This window comes from Oreochromis niloticus, linkage group LG13 (genome assembly GCF_001858045.2).
Source record: "Oreochromis niloticus isolate F11D_XX linkage group LG13, O_niloticus_UMD_NMBU, whole genome shotgun sequence".
NCBI lineage: Eukaryota > Metazoa > Chordata > Actinopteri > Cichliformes > Cichlidae > Oreochromis > Oreochromis niloticus.
Window position 1 is genome coordinate 27,993,867 of NC_031978.2, and position 17,019 is coordinate 28,010,885.

A 17,019-nucleotide genomic window follows, 5' to 3' on the forward strand; every position below is an offset into this window, starting at 1 on the left:
CGTCGTTTATGTCAAGCAAATGTCAACTTTCCAGAGAGAAAATGAAGCAGCTAAGTCTCTGTTCAGGAGGCTTGAGGTTTTATTTTAATGTCATAAAGTAGCTGATAGATCCTGAGTAGTCAGTGACCCTCCTTTCCCCTGTATGTGCACCCTGTGCTGTGGTTTCATGGGTAAATGCTCACTGTGTGATTCCCCCCAACGCCCCCTTAGTTGTATTTTACATCACATTCCGGAGCTTGAGCTTGATAAAGCGCAATTACACCTCACAGCGCAATAGCTGTCAGATGTACTGATCCTGCGTCAGTGAACCAAGGATTTACCATCAGATTTTGTTTTTCAGTCATTTATTAAATGAACACTATTAAAAAAACAACAACAAAAAAAACACAATATGTATCTGTACTGTATATCCTGCCTCGGCTGGGTTGCCCACTTTGCTGCAGCATTCTCTGCATTGCTGTTTCTTAAGCTCTACCTGATCCAGTTAAAGTGTTGACGGCAAGAGATTAGGGACATGGGTTTAAAGAGGACTTCCTTCCCTTCAAACAGCTACAGATCAAGCCCTCTCCAAATGCCACAATCATTTGAAGTTGAGAAAAAAAAAAAAAGCTTCAGACAGAAAAGCAGGAATGTGAATGTTATAATAAACACGAGCAATAATTCCCGCACTAACAGAGTGTGCAGGTTCTTGGGGCTTCCTACAGATATGTAATGTAAAAGCAATTAAACCCATGTTAACGCCTGCATGTATTTCTCTGGACTTTGCTGCTGTTGACTTTCTGTGCCCGTAATAACCCACACCCCACCCTCCACCCTCCACCAGCCTCCCTCCGCACTCAGTGATTACACATTTATTTCTCCTGGTCCTAGTCTGCAGTTACTCCCATCGTGACCGGGGAGTACAGTCACCACCGGGACAGAGCGGCGATGGCATCCCGGATCTCCTTCACTCAGGCCCGGCTGGAAGCGGAGCTGGAGCGCTACCGGGCCGAGTGCCAGTGGGACAAGATGCCGGCGATAGTTGAGCAGATGCAGGCTGCGCGGATCCACGAAGACGGTGAGTTGATGGTGGTATGCACCTGGGGTTTTTTTTAAGTTCAGGTGGCTGTTGTCACTTCCTGGCTGTTTTTTTTAACCGTTCATTGATCAGTACACTGTAAAAAAAAAAAAAAAGTTTTTAAGTTTCGGGAAGTTGCTTCCACGGGGGAAGCGGTAAGAAGCCCTTCTCTCAAACAATTAAAAGTACTGAGGATTTGTAGTAATATCCACCAGCTTTAGTTCTAATAATTTGCACAAAACACTCACTGAGTGTTGATCAAGCATGGACATTTTTTGCAGTGTTTTTTGCGCACAGGTTGGACCTTGATCTCTCAACACTGGCTTCCCCTTGTTGAAGTTTTTCTAAGCAAATCTATTCAATCGTTGATATTACAGCAATACATTTCCTATGTGTCCCAGTGTGATGTGCAGAGAGGGTCACACTGGGCAGTAGGATGGCCTCAATGAAAGTTTACAGTAGACACACTGAAAGGGTATATAAATAATTAAAGGAACTGAGTGGCCTTCTGCGTGCAAGATGAGCAGTATTGCCTGCATGCAAAACAAGATTTTTCCAACAGGTTATTAACTGCCTGCCTCTACCCTTGAAATCACTTGACATTGTACACGTGCACAAAGAAATGCAAACATGCATATTGTTTCTGTGCCTCATAAAGCATTCATTTGGTAGATCACTAATGCACCTGCCTCCAACCCTCACCTTAGCAGAGTAAATATGGGCTGAGGTTCTGGCTGATAGTGCAGACCAGCAGTTTCTCCTTGCCTGCACACGCGCTCATGTGTTAAATTAATGTGGTATTGCTGTGAGCATGCATGACTCACACTGTAGCTGATCTGTCAGGGACTGTGTGTGGAAAGGTTTTTCTTTTTAGATTAGAGATAGAGGAACTTTGTTTCAAGTAAAGCAATAAGCTGTTAAACTTCCAACCAACTGTAAAACTGTAAAAAAGCAGTAATAGGTGGTGTACTCTGCGTTCAAGTTTCAAATGTTTTTCTTTGAGGAACTTGCTGTAGGTGATGTTGTGTGGAAGATGTAACAGTCTGATTTTATCTCACTCAAACAGAAAGGACAGATGGGGTAATGCACTACTTAAAAACAGCAGATATCTTTTAGGATAGCTACTTGGATAAGGTATATAAGGAAGACGGAGATTTGGAGCTTTTAGTAAAATACGGGAAGTACAGTATATTCTACTGTGTAATGAATGTATCTATTTATTTATCTTTATTGGTGAATAAAAAAAAATGATGTGACCATTAATTTTCTTCCTTACAGGTATCACACGTATCCTTAAAGCTACTTTTTGTAAAAACCGTTTGTAAAACGTAATAAAAGCTTTCACCACAAGGTGTCTCCATTTTACCAGAAAGTTGTAGTGTAGCATTATATTCATCTGTGTACATCTGAAATTATTGCATATTAGAGCATTGAAATGTTGCTTCTAACTAATCTAATGTTTCAGTCTCAATTTAAAAATTTCTTTCTTAATCAAAAAAAAAAAATCTGTGTTCTTCAACTACTAAAACAGGCCTCATAGTAACACAGTGTCTGTAGAAATGTTGAGCTAGCACTAGCTTGAACAATGCTGCAATGAGTCATGTTAGACTCAGGGCAGACTGGACATTTTACTAACTTGACGCAAAATCTTTTACTTCAAAGTGGCATTATGCAAGAGTAAAGCCATCTTTATTTCAATTAATATTACTGCAACACGTCTTGGACAGCATAGCCGTTTTCTCTTAACATTGCGTTGACTGGTTTAGTTAATTACAGAAGGTTTTAAAATGTTTTCAGTCAGCGGTTTTTACAACATACCTTTTTGCTTCTCAACAAAGGCACTGCAGCCAGTGCACTTCTTCCCTTGTAACATGTCTCTATGTCATGTCTGTATATTGTGCAGAAGATATCCAGTACTTTTGGTAAATGGTCTTTAAAACCAGCAATCTCATTTTGTGGGCACATGGGGGCAGCAGAAACAAAACTTTTGGCAGGTGGGCGTAGCTACCTTTGGACATGGTCATGGACGTGAGGCTTCTGAAGTTTCGTTTTGAATTCTCAATATTAGCATTTTCACCATTACAGTTTGGTTTAAAAATTCTGGATGTGATGAGGGAAGGGATGTTGGATCTTGTAAACTAAGCTGGAAAGTCTGTACTCGGGTCAAATTAGAAAGCTGTTTACCCACAGAGGTTTAGCTTAGAGGAACATAAGTTGTTTTGCAAAACAGGTGGCCTTCAGACATAGCAGAGTGGAAGGCACTTCTGACAGCTAACATCTTAGCAAACATTTAGAGTGGTGTTTCTGTCCACCTTAATGTTAGTGTAGTGCGTGTTGTCTGTTTAGTCCGTTTTGGTCTGCACTGACTTCTAAAGTGGTTATCTGGCTGCTAAGCAACCAAATGCTCTACCACTTTAACTAACTAGCTAGTTGCTATACTTTATCTGCTTTAAGTCACTCTTAGCGTATTATTAGCATATCTAGCTAACCATTAGCTAACCAGTAGTGGTTGAAAATTTGCAACTACCGCCACTTTAAAATGAAAGAAACAGGTTACTAAAACACAATGAACAATGAACAAAGTAATTTAGTTTGAAAATATATTTAGAGCAACTTCAATGTTTCAAACAATCTTGAATGAGCTTCTTTTTTTTTAGAAAAAAAAGGAAAAAAGAAAAGAAAAACAACAATGAATGCTAGCTCCCAGAGGGAGATGTCTGACAGGGACAAAGTGGGGACAGAACAGGCCAAATCAATGCTGTGAGTTTTTCATAAAAGAACGAGCAATGGGTTGAAAACATCCGGGAATTAGAACTAAAAAAGCAAACTCTCTTTGTGTTTATCACTATGAGTGACCTCTTTCATAAAGAGATCCATGTGCTACTATGAAAATATTGAAACCAGCATTATTACTTACACTTCAAACAAAATAAAGCTCATCAGTAATAGCAAGAAACGCTTTGATCCTATTCACAGGAGGTTCAAATGTTTATTGAAATCCAAGGAAATTGCTGACTAAAGGGGAGGTGATTAGTAGGAAATGATAAGGCTGCTCCTAAAATGAAAAAAGAGAAAATCAGATAATCAGAGCAATGATGATATTCAAGAGAACTGAGTGTGAGCAAACTCCAGAGTAAATTTGATCTTTCTACTTGATAAGTCTTGAAGTGAAACCAGAATGTTTTTGTTTTTTATCTCAGTCCTTTGTGACGTTACTACAACACTGATTCTTGCCAAAGTCTAGGCTCCAACTTGACGGTGCAGTTATTACATTGCTCTTGATGTGGCCACGGGCTGAGACACGTCCTGGTGTTTAGCCCCCACCTTCCCCTCGCAGACATCTTCAGCCTTGACTGTGCTGATAAACCAAACTTGCAAATATGTCAAGTATATCGGGGCATAAACACTGCGTGCAGAGCTGGCAGTGGTAAACACATATGCACAGTGAAAAAGCCAAACAGGAAAGCTTTAATCGAGTGTGTGTGTGTACACAGACACTGAGGTTTACTACTGGACTGTAACTGAGTCCAAGGCTCCATCTGAAGCGGGTTGTTTTACTACACATGCAAACTTTAATTCACTGTAGGTGGATGCAAAGTTTATCTGCTGATGCCGAGGTTAAAGTTCTTTAGGAAAAATATTAGGAGAAATGGAAACTGTAGCTTCTAAACAGACTTAAGGACTCAGGCATGTTTGAACTGCTGTCCCTGGGAATTGCTGTTTTGAATGGACTGAGGGAGGTTTGCTTTGGCTACAGAAACAAATGACCTGTGACCTTTAGCTCAGACCTTCAGCATACTCAGCTCACTGTGAACTTTTTCGATGCCGCCCCCCCTCCTTTAGATGATTACGGGACGCTGCTGATGGCCGAGGCGCTGCTGGAGGAGTGCCTGCTGGAAAACATGGATCTGCTACGCAGGTCCAAACCTTTGGTGGACAAAACCCAGCCCAAACTGTGCAAGGCCAAAGGACACCTCAACACCATCCTTAGCCGAGGCCGTCTAACAGTTAGTCTCATCTAACTTACTTCTTATATCTGAGTTTTAGACTTTGCTCTGCTTTTTAAAAAACGACTTCCTTCATTTAATCAAACAAAGCCCTAAAGCCATTGTTTCACAGAGCACTGACAGCTTCTATAAATTGCATCCTTTTCCGTGGCTTCTTCATGTTCAGCATTTCTTTATATTGCTGTCCTGCAGCCCAGGTACTTGAACGAGGCTCTGCTGCTGATGGCCAAAGTGCACTATGTGCAGGGACGCTACCGGGACGCCCAGGGAATGTGTGCCAGGGTGGGGCTGGAGGAGCTGACGCAGGATGACCAGCCGACCTACCACCTCCGCCTGCTGGCTGAGGCGTTCGTGATTAAAGGTAAAGAATGTTTTTCTTTCCTTTTTCTAAAAGTTTAATTGGTTGGTTCTTGATAGCAAAGAAAAGAAAACAAACTAACTTTGAAGAGAAAACACAGATAAACACTGCAGCAAATCCAATCTGTTGCATGTGCAGTAGGGAGTGTGTAGTTTTCTGTGCATGCTCTCTCCTCAGTTTTAACTGAATATAGTGGGTTACATAATCTTTCTGCACTTCCTGTCCTGTATGACAATCTGCTGGGTGACTTTGTTTCTTTAAGCTGCCATGACCGACCATCATTTTTGCAGGTACACCAAAAAGAAAAAAATCCTACACGGTGTCTTAAATGTATTTAAGTTAAGAGGAGTGAGCTTTAATCTTCGTACTCACATGATAGTGGCTGCATTCACGTTTTTTTAAGCTTCGAGGCTGAAAGGTCAGTGAAAAAACAAAATCTCTGACAACACGGCGCACTCACAGCACCAGAGGAGAACGAGGAGACAGCAGGAAGCAGGAGGGCTCGTGGGAAATGTCATGGGAAGAAACTAACTTAGTTTGGACCAGGACTTTAGGTCTTCCTGATCATTTTCATTTAATTTTAAAGGACGTTGGCAGTAGCTCCTTTGGGATCAGGGGGCTACAGGGCGGGTAGCTCAGGTGTGTTCCACTTCATCCTGCAGATGCCCCTCATCTGCAAAAGCATTTAGGTATGTGTCTAAGTAACAATTCATATGAACACAAGGACACGAGGTTTCCCAATGCATTTCGCTGTGAGGCGACAGCGAGTGCGTGTGATTCGCCTCACCTTCCTGTGATTTTGACTTGTGGCCGATCAGCTTGTACCGCAAGAAGCAGTAGCAGCCATGCTACTGGTTCTACACTATGTCACTGACTGACAGCTGGTGGCAGCAGCGCACCAACAGCAGAAGACCGCTAGCTACCAAGTTCAGAGTCTGGGCCAAGGACACGTAAAAATAATGAAGTCTCTTTAGACCTTAATTGATTTGTTCGCACTCAGCAGCAATAACATTTCTTTTAATTTAGAAACAGGATCATTACTTAAAAATATACCTGACAGAAGCCATTAAAACTTTTCCTCTTACAAACACTAGAGTCTACACAGCTCCACTTTAACGCTCCACTAACTGCAGGGACTCCTCTCTCCACTCCTGAATGTGGGATTTTAATGCCAACTGATTGTAAGTGTCACTGGAGCCTGGCTGTGCCCACAGTCTTTGTGTGAAAGAGTGACGATATGTCCTTATTAATGAAGCCTGTCCCAGTGAGCTCCATAAACCTCTAAAATCCTTGGAGGCACAGTTAGTATAAAAATGTCAGGCAGGAGAAATTTGACTGCTTGTTAATACTGCCAGGTATGAGTGCTGAGACAGACCCGTGGTGATTTTAAAGAATACTTGCGAGGTGGAAAGCATACATTATATATTGCAATCTCAATGTTTTCACACGACAGGGCGTTCTAGCAGCGTCGCATCTGTGCAGTGGTCTCACTCTAACCCTATCAACATGAAATATAATGCACTTCATAACACAGCTGACAGTGTTTCAGTATGGCTTCTGGATGTCTGCTACACCGCTGCACGGTTTACATTTACAGCACATCTCCTGCTTGTCAGCCTGGACCTTCAGTAAGCAAAAGCAGCTCTAAGAACTGGCAGGTTTCCTTGAAAAACACCAGCAGCAAGGCTGAACTACTCTCTTCATACATTTCCTTAATGATCCTGTAACTAATCCCTCTGATAGGAGCTGTTACAGCCTTAAAATCACAATGACCTTTTATGGGGTTTAGTGGAAATGGAAGGGAGGCAACGGGCCAGACTGTGGATTCAAATGTAGCACGACTGGAAAACATCAGCTTGATTGGGCATGGTGCTACTATTGTGTTTTAACCTTAAAGATCCTGATGAAGCGGTGCATTTTCTTTCTATGTGTCTGTTCTGTCGCACAGACACCTCCATGGAGCAGATTGGGAATAAGCTAACAACGTAAAGCTCGTCTGCAAGCGGATTTCCCACCTCTGGTCTTTGTCTTGACACGTTTTTTGTACAGATGCTTCTTTAAAAGCACAACAATCATGAGTCATACGTGAAGGGAGAATTTACAGTTAGTCACAATCACAAGCTGTCTCAAGCCCAAACATGAACGCCCCCCCTCCCTCCATCACTTTTTATTTTGGAGTCATTTTAAAAATATGCTCTTTCCAGTCAGATACAGCCTTAAGTGGTTTTTTTTTTTTTTTGGTCTAATGTGACTCACTGAATACCAGCATCATTAAAGGTCACAGATCACATTCACAGAACATTACACTGGAGGCCTGGATAATCTTGTTTCACTCACCATAATCATCATCATTATGCGGCTACACTCCCTGTTTCCTGACGATCGGACGTGACCTCACGCTCAGCAAACTGGAGAGAATATGTTGCAATAACTGTCAGATTTCTTTTGATTGCTTTGAAGCCCACTGAAGGATGGTCATGGCAAACACTTTTAACGTAGATCAGATCCTGCGGGGGCTGCTTGTCTCCTCCCCGCGCTTTTCCCAGCGTTGCTTTGGAAATTAAGTCAGATGTGAATACTTGGATGGTGACGTCTCCTTATTTGATTTAGCTTGGCGTCTGGCCTGAGACTGCTGCCCGTCACAGGCCTCCTGCGGTCTAGAGAAGTTCCTGCTCCCCCCCCCACTTGTTTGTACAAATAAGTGCACTAGCAGACATCATCTGGACAGCACGGGCCTGTTAACGGCCTGTTCTGTACTCGTGCATCAGAAATGCAATTATAAGTAGAAAAAGCAAACAAACAAAACAAAAGCACAGCGTTAAGTTCAATTTTTATGTATTTTGCACAAACCTTTACATTTTAAGGTGAAAGCCCCCCCACAAAACCAAATGAGCACGTACTTTTAAAAGGAAGAAACCTCTGGGTGAACCAGCCATCTACCTTGACTGGCTAAGGGGGATTAGGGGAAAACGTAGACAGGTTCATGAATATAGAAACGCAGAAAGAAACTAACCCTAACCCTCCACTGGAAGACAATCAAAGCCCTAAAGGTGATGCCTTTGTTTGTATAACTGAAAATGACCATGCAGACAGGATTACCATAGTTATTAGATGCTCATCCTGAAGGAGACGCTAACATTTGTACCGATTTTCCATCCAAGAACTGCTGAGATATTTCACTTGAAATCACAAATATTAACCTTGAGAGATGCTCGAGGAAAAGTCATGGGATCATCTAAGATCAGGATTCATCCTCTGGGACTAGTAAATATTGTCAGAGCCGTCCAATGCACGCTGAAACATCTGAGTCTCATGTTAACAGACTAAAGTTATTAGTATTTTCAGATCTATCTCGATGAAGCCTGTCAGAGCAACTGAGCATTGTAAGTGCAGACCGAATAACAATGAATGGACAAACAGTTGAAGCAGTAAAGTCTGAGTTATCGCCACTTTCAGTCTATTTTGTGAGGCTCAGCCTCCGTATTTCACATAATACGTCACAACATTTACCCCTGACTGCCACATTTTGAAAAACCCTGTTTGAAATGTTGTTATTAGTAATACTAATGATCTGTTTTATCAGGTAAACTGGCCTCTTCCACCCACAGCTCCTGTATTACATCTTCAGCTTAACCTGACCAGCTTAAAACTAAAGCAGTTACATTTTTAATGGTAGCTTTTGTTAGTTTGTTTGCTTAGTTAGTCGCTGAGAGCAGGTGCTCGTAAAAACCGACCACGCCATGGTCTCTCTCCGTGCGTTTCAGGTCTGTCTCTGGATCACCAGACGCTGTCTGCCGTGTCCCGTGTTCGTCTTTCTGAGAGAGAGGAGGAGTCCCTGTCCTGTTACCTCAGGGCCTGTGACGCAGCTCTGTCCTACCTGCAGGAGCTCGATAAGGTGGGCTTTCTATACCCGTGTGAGAGCATAATCACGTGTGTGACCCTGTTACTGCTGTGTTTGGTTTGGCATTTTACTCCACTGTTTCCAACACAAACATGTGATGTTTGATAGTGTTTAATGGTTCTGTATCTGTCACTATGAATACTGAGTTGTTGTAATAATCTTTTGACAGAAACTTTAAATTTCATATGGGGTTAATAATGTCTGTTTTATCTCTGTGTTTTCAGGTTGTAACAACGCCCCACATCAAGTCAGCCAAAACCATTTTACTTCATTCACCCAGTGATATTGAACTGGGCTACTTCCTGCAGGCTGCATTACAGAGTGCTTACCTTTGTCTGCTGCATAGGGGGTGAGGGTAGCAACCATAACAACCATATTATTTTTGAAAAGCAAAAATAGACCAGGCAACATCTTTAGACATGCTCACATGTGACAGTATAATTCCAACATCTTTGATAAGAATAGAAGTCAGATGATTTCAATTTTGTTATAATTATATTTGCATAATTATTAAATAGAATTAGTTACTTGTGTAGCTGCAGATTGGATGCTTGTTTTGTGCACTGCAGAGTTTTATTGTTGAGTCCTCCTTTCATCACAAGACTCGCTCTGTGGAGTAGAGGGCTGTGTGCTCTGTCATTTAGCTTGTGTTAGAGTGAAGAGGAGAAGAAGAAATCAAGCCGAAGCTTTCCAGCACCACTTGACCTTAGTGCACCACAGGTGCATTTTTACTCGTGATCAATAGGTGGCAGTGTTGCTCTTAGACATAGAAAAGCAAGGAGTGTTTGAATGGTCACATAGGAACACCATCTCTGTAAAAACTATAATATTATATCTAACTCATTCATCCACTGTCCATAAATGAGGTCGCTGTGAGTAAAGAAGAGCTCAAGTGTTTTGTTTCAGTCAAAGAAAAACTTTTGTATTGATTACAAAAACAAACGTCCTGTAGGACTTTATCTCTGTAACACTGTGATACTAGATCGCCTAACTTCTTCTTCTTCTCCACATTTATTTTTGTTTAATGTTACACTTTCACACCTACACATCACACTGATATACGCTTACTGTGTTTGTGTGTGTGTGTGTGTGTGTGTGTGTGTGTGTTAGTCATCTTGCACAGGGTGCTCACCAGCTGCGTAGAGTGCTGAGGGTGGTGGAGTCACGAGGGTCTCAGAATTTCAGAAAGGTGGGCCACCTCTCACACACACACATGCACACACGCACACACACACACACGCACACACACACATGCACACACGCACACATGCACACATGCACACACACACACACACACACATGCACACACACACACATGCACACACACACACACACACACACACACACACATGCACATACATGCACACACGCACACTGCTTGAGATGAATAAAGATTGTTTTGAACTGAGAATCATACAAAGTTAAACCATGAAAGCTGAAAAACAGCATAAATACAGGACTCAAAGTATCAGTATTGCACACCTGCATTAATACAGCATCTGCTTGTGGCTCCATCCTAGTCTGCAGCAAGAAAACTAGCAGAAGTGTTGCTGAGCTCTGTGAGCGAGGACAGCTACTGGCCCCCGCTGGGCCCCCCACCCTCAGCCTGGCTTCACAGAGAAGGAGCCGCCGCCTCCAAAGACGCCATCTACCCCACTGTTAAACCACCACAACGCTACAGCACAGAATGGTTTGTACACTCTGTTTTTTTTGTTTTCATTTCAGTATTTTTGGTTTTCGGCTCCATTTTCTGTTTCAGTCTGCTCTAGTCTAATCGTGCTAAATGCAACTGCTTGAGTCATGCTAAGTATTTAGCTTGGGTAAAGCTATATATGATTGCTATGATGGTGTTAGTTACTTCACCGTATCAGCTGTCAATAGTGGACAAAGATTATCTCACTAAGGACTGTCTCTTTAGTACTTTGAGCCCACGAGTATCTCTTATGTCTAAATTACTCTCCTGTTAAGACCATGGTTCTTACTGCAGTTTGACCCGAGTGTTGACCTGCTGCATGACGACCTACACTAACTCCCATGTCCACTAACTTAGCAACACTAAGATGAATTTCCCTTCCATCCATTTTCTTAACCGCTGATCCAATTTCAGGATCTGGGAGGGCTGGAGTCTATCCCAGCTGCCATTTGGAGGGAGGTGGGGTACATCCTGGGCTGGTTGCCAGTCCATGAGAGACAAATGTGAAACAGGAAAATACTAAAGTTTTATGGTTGGACACCATTAAGATGGCCCCCAAAACAATATTGTTCTTAATAATGTGATGCCTTTGATGGGATTTTGCTATTTTTGTCTCTTCTGTAAACACAACATGTCCATCAGTCATGGGTTCCCTCCTTTGTTACTTTCCCAGAGGCTGCTCTATTTTCTCTTTTCTGGGGCTGGGAGGGACGGTCTATATTCTTAACAGATTGTGAGATAAATTGCTTTTTGTGTTACTTAACAAAATTAACCTGATTTGTAACAAAACATAAGCATCAGAGTTAAAGAAGAACTATTACTTGTCAATAGTTTAGCTGAAGGTTGAACTTTTAAGTGGGTTCTGTCTGGAGAAACAGAAAAATCACATGGTCTTTCAGGTCGTCTGTGTGGTCTGAAGCTGACCTCGGGTGGTTTTCACTGCGCCTGTGGTTCAGCTCTGTCCTGGAGAAACCACTAGAATGCCACTAGAGGTCATCACATCCCAGGCTTAATTAACACTGGCTGAATACCTGCTTTAGAGGAGGTTAAAGGGCTCAGAGCGAAGCTACACTTCAGTTCATTCATTAGTTCATTTCTGACACCAGAAAGCAGGCTGCTGTTTTATCTGTGCTACAGGGCGGTTCTTCAGACATAATGCTTATATAACATAACATGTCAGTGTAGCGTAACGGCAGAAGGCAGAACAATCCCTTGGCCAGTCCCAACAGGACAAACTGGTTATGTGCGACAGCACAACAATGATCACCACATAGTTGCCTAGTTTCTGCCCTCTTTGCACAGGAATCCTGTGCTTGTTGCTCGGGCCCTGCAAGCCATACTTAGTCACCGCAACATGACTAAGCTAGCCCACACTATCATAAGTGAAGATCTAAATCCATGTCTGAGATTTGAAGGAGAGAGGAGGAACAGGAGATTTCAGGCTGTGCTTCGGCATTGTTCGTGGCTTTTGTCATCAGTTGCCTCCTGAAAAGGCCTCTGTGGTGTCTGGTAAACGTGTCCTTTAAAAGGACACGAAGTTGATGAGAGGGGCAAAGAAAGTGATGAATGGAAGGAAAAAAGTGTAAGACCCAAAGAGTGTGTGTTTGAGAGAGAGAAAGCGAGAGACATCTGAGATACTACTGTATAGTGATATATCCAGGGTGGTCTGTATTGTGTTACAGCTCCGCAGGTGAGACAGAAACTTGACACTCACACCAGTGTACCTTTGGACGTGTGTGTGTATGTGTGTGAGTGAGAGAGAGGGATAAAATTCCCATTCTTGGTACTATTTCCTGCTTTCTGTGTCCTGGCAGTTGCTTCTGTCCTCAGGACGTGGTGGAGGAGGCCATTTTGCTGCTACTCATCACAGAATCCATGGTGAGATACTCTCTCTCACACACACACACAAACCACAACACACACACACGCTCATTTTCATATCTTTGTGGGGACACCTAATTGACATAATGCTAACCATCCAAAATGAATGCCTAAACCTAACTGTGACCTAACTGTAACCCCGACACTAAAACCACATTTTGAGTCAAACTCATGGGGACCGGGATTTTGTCCCCATTAGGGCTGTTGGTCCCCATAAGCTTGGTAAAATTCCAATTTTTGGTCCTCACAAAGATATGTAAACATGCACACACACACACACACATCCACCTTTCCTTGCTAAGTCTTCCTCGTCTTCCTCATCCCGCGTCTCTCTTTATCCAGGCCAGCGGTGACGCGGTGATCAGTCGTCTGCCGGATCAGGCTGAGGCTCGCCAGACCAGCCTGCAGGACGCCACCTCAGTCTATGACCTGCTCACCATCGGCATGGTCAGGAGGGGGCAGTACGCCATGCTCTCTGAGGTGTTCTGACACACGCGCGCACGCAAACTGTAAAGACGCACACTATGCTGGAGGTCTAAGGGGAGGCGAGCATAAGAGGGAGAGATGAGATGTGTTAGTGAGAGCTTTGCCTTTGCCAAACTTTTTAATGAATGTCCTTATCACTTGGAGCACAGGGATTATGTGTCTTTTTCTCTCACTGCCTCTCAGTCTCTTCTTCATCTCTCACCATCCCCCACACTGCCTGTTCTTTTCTACTTCTTCCTCCTTTTCTGGCTTCGAATTCCTCCTCCATTTTCTCACTTTTTTTGTTTTTTTTAAACTGTTACCCCGCCCCAGTGTGACTTTCTACCCAGATGTGGGAAGTTTAAGAGGCGGAGGTTAGCGGGGTTGTCTCAAATTAGGTTTGTCCACAAGTCTCACTGATTCATATATAGCATATGGGAGACCACACACACACATACTCATACACACTGAGGTCGTTCCACCTACACCAGTGGATCAATTTGCTGATGTATGAGGCCTGCATGGGCCATTTATTTAAAATCAGGTGTCAGCCAGTCAATACATTCCCTCTTTGACGTCATGAATAAGACTGATTGCATCCTTACTGTAGCATCAGTCAGTCCGTGATGTCTCTGTGATAAGAAATCATATTTTAATTTCATACCAGGAATTCATATTATTGTCATGCTTTCCCTTCATATTCAAGGAAAATGAAAGGTTGGGTTTAAAATAAGCAAAGACATGTCTATCAAAGTAGAATCAGGCTCTCATTCAAGAGGCAAGTAGTAATAGGAATATAAACGTTATCTTTCTGTTCAGAATCGTCGCTTTCCAATCTTGTATTCATAAACTGTAAAGATTTATTTTTGTCTTACCACTGATGCAATAATGCACTTGGATGAGCACGCGATTTAAAAAAACATAAAACTGTAGAGCTAGTTTACTCTTGTACGCATTCCAGTTCAGTTCAATACCCTTCCTGTCAGTGGAAGTCAGAGTCAAAGGTCACGGTTCTCATTTTGTGCACAGAATGTTTGTCTGAAGCACAAACTGTCACAGTCCTGGGTCGTGTGACCCAGTGTTTTTCAGTTTTCTTATATTTTGATATTCATTGTTTATGTGCTCATGTCTATTTTGCCTAGGTTGCCTTGTTATATTATATTATCAGATTCCCCTTGTGTCTTCATCCCCTGTGTTTAAGTCCCCTTCGGCGTTCATGTGTTTCATGTCTGTGTGGCTCATGTTATCAAGTTCGTGTCATGTCTGTGTCCCGTCATGTTTCCTGTTTTATTTTGAAAGTCTTGTTTATATGTTCATCGTGCTTAGTGCTGCTTTTCCCTGTGGCGTCATGTTGTTAATTTTTGTCAGCTGTTTCTCCATATGTTTCCACTTCCCCTGATCACCTCCTGTGTGTATTTAGTCTGTGTGTTTTCATTCTGTCTTTGCCAGGTCGTCTGTGTTACCTCCCTCATGTCTTCTCATAGTTCTCATAGTCTTCATAGTTCTCAGAGTTGAGTCACAGTTTTCATAGGTTTTAGTTTTCCCAGTTTATGTTCTACTTTAGTTTCGCTACTGTCCTTGTTGCTTTGTTTTGCCTTCTTGTAATCAGCCATGATAAAGGCTTAAGTCAAGCTCCGCCTCCCTTTGTGTCTGCGTTTGGGTCCACAATTCACAGCTCACACAATCTGCTCCCGCAGATTGTGACAGTAATCTGAGTTGAAAAGTTCTACCCTTTGCGTGTCTCCAAAGAGTATTTCAGTCTTGAGCTGTGGAGGAGAGGAAAAAGGCAAATGTTGTACTAAATAACTGGAAATAAAGTATCTGAATTTCAGGAGCGGGACCACGCCTCCAAACACGCTCCTTCCGGTTTTCATCTATATATGTTCCCCCAGTTCTACAAGCAGTTCGTTCTCATTTACGTGCCCCTCCCTCCCCTTTTAAATTCTTTAACTTCTTCATTTCTATTTAGTGCATGGGGATCTGCCAGGCCCAGGAGCCATGGCCAGTCCCCTTCGAGACCTTCCCCAAACCGCAGCTCAATTCACGTCCAAGCCATTCACCTTTATCTACTAAAACGCTATCAAACCTCAAATGAGGTCGTGGGCCCAGCAAGTGAAACTGAATGACATCCCTTTACTCTGTCAAGTATGTGCCGCAGCTCCATCTTAGTTTTATATAAGGTCTAACGTGTTTTTCCTGTTTACAGCACTGTTATGTCTCCTAATGTCCACTGTGAGTAGTAGCAGAAACACTTTCATTATAACATAAGCACCTGACTGAAAAACTTTAAAAGGACTATTGGTAATAAACTTAATTAAACTTTAGTAAATTTTATTTTTAAAATTTAAACTCTAGTAATTAATAAGTCACAGTAATCACTGGCGATGTATTAATTTATGTTTGTTTATGTCAGTGTTTCAAACAGGAAATAATCATTTTATGATGGACTAGTGACCTGGGAGTATCCCACCCTCCAAACATTGTCATTAACCCAGTCATGTAGTTTTGGCCTGATTATGAAACCAAGCATTAACTGTAGTTTCCAGAATCAGTGTTGTATAATTTAAACCTCCCACCTGCCTACTTGTGCACTCTGTAAAGGTACACCATGTAAAATCTCACCGATAGAAGCTTGAAGACTGCAGTCAGCTGAATTCGGTTTTCTTGCCCCTCCCAGTTCAAGTGCATAATCCTGGTGGTTGCTGTAATCCAAACAACTTCGGTCATTATTCATCTATAGTGAGTGTCGGTTGTTAGACAGCTGTTTATCCCACTTTTAAATATGACTCTGTCTGATGACAGTGATGCTAAAGAGAGTTACTGAGGATATTCTGAACTTTTCTATCAGTAAGAGCTGCTGTTTTAGCCGCTGTTAGCTGCTGTTTAGCCGCTGTTAGCCGCTGTCAGTGAAACCTTCTTTGAAGTTAATTGAACATTGTTGGACTCTTAGTGATGTTTAGTAAATAAACTCATACGATGTGGGAATGTAATCAAGCTATTTATCAGAAGGAAAGCACGATTTTTAGGATACTCAAGCCTAATATTAGCCTGCATATTGTTAGCTTTTAACCAACTGTTGTTCTTGTTTAGCCAGCCTGACAAGCTCTAGGAGTAACTACAACAATATAGGGAATAAATAGACATGTTATTGCATGTTCCCTGCCTTCAGGCATAAGGTGAATTTCATGTGGTGGCTTGAAGTGAGGAGGAAAAGGATGAAGTGAAGGTGGAGGAAGACATAATGAGAAAACGATGATGAAAACATAGATGTGCATTTACTAGATGGTCATTATAGTTTAAAAGATTTAAAAGCTATTTGTGATCTTTATAAGGTGTAGTTACGTAAGTGGTTGGAAGTTGCTGTTGGAAGACATCATTTCACAGTAATGAATGAGTACAATTTTCTTTTTTTCTATTACATAATTCAGAAAATTACTTACTATATCCTTAAAACAAGTGGCATCCATGCAAACACTGTTCATAGGTGGTTCTTAAACCAGTTTTTAGGAAAAGTTCTCAATTAATAATATCAACTAATTCCTTCAATTTTCTTAAACACATATTTCTCAGCTGACACATCTATCACAGGGCTAATTGTCATTCCATTGTTTGTTAATAATGCAAAACTGTAGGCATTTAGTCCAGTTGATACAACAG

The 17,019-nt window shown here is 42.0% G+C and overlaps 1 protein-coding gene across 1 annotated transcript in view; it reads left to right on the forward strand.

Moving 5' to 3' along the window:
• Positions 1 to 313: 313 nt before the first annotated feature.
• ttc7a (tetratricopeptide repeat domain 7A) overlaps positions 314 to 17,019 on the forward strand; it is a 58,708-nt gene continuing 42,002 nt past the window's right edge. The window contains exons 1-9 of the mRNA XM_025897469.1: positions 314 to 1,057; positions 4,901 to 5,064; positions 5,257 to 5,425; positions 9,187 to 9,317; positions 9,548 to 9,672; positions 10,434 to 10,512; positions 10,844 to 11,013; positions 12,831 to 12,894; positions 13,240 to 13,377. Coding sequence (XP_025753254.1) covers positions 928 to 1,057; positions 4,901 to 5,064; positions 5,257 to 5,425; positions 9,187 to 9,317; positions 9,548 to 9,672; positions 10,434 to 10,512; positions 10,844 to 11,013; positions 12,831 to 12,894; positions 13,240 to 13,377 — 1,170 coding nt within the window. The 5' untranslated portion in view covers positions 314 to 927. The remainder of the gene's footprint in view (positions 1,058 to 4,900; positions 5,065 to 5,256; positions 5,426 to 9,186; positions 9,318 to 9,547; positions 9,673 to 10,433; positions 10,513 to 10,843; positions 11,014 to 12,830; positions 12,895 to 13,239; positions 13,378 to 17,019) is intronic.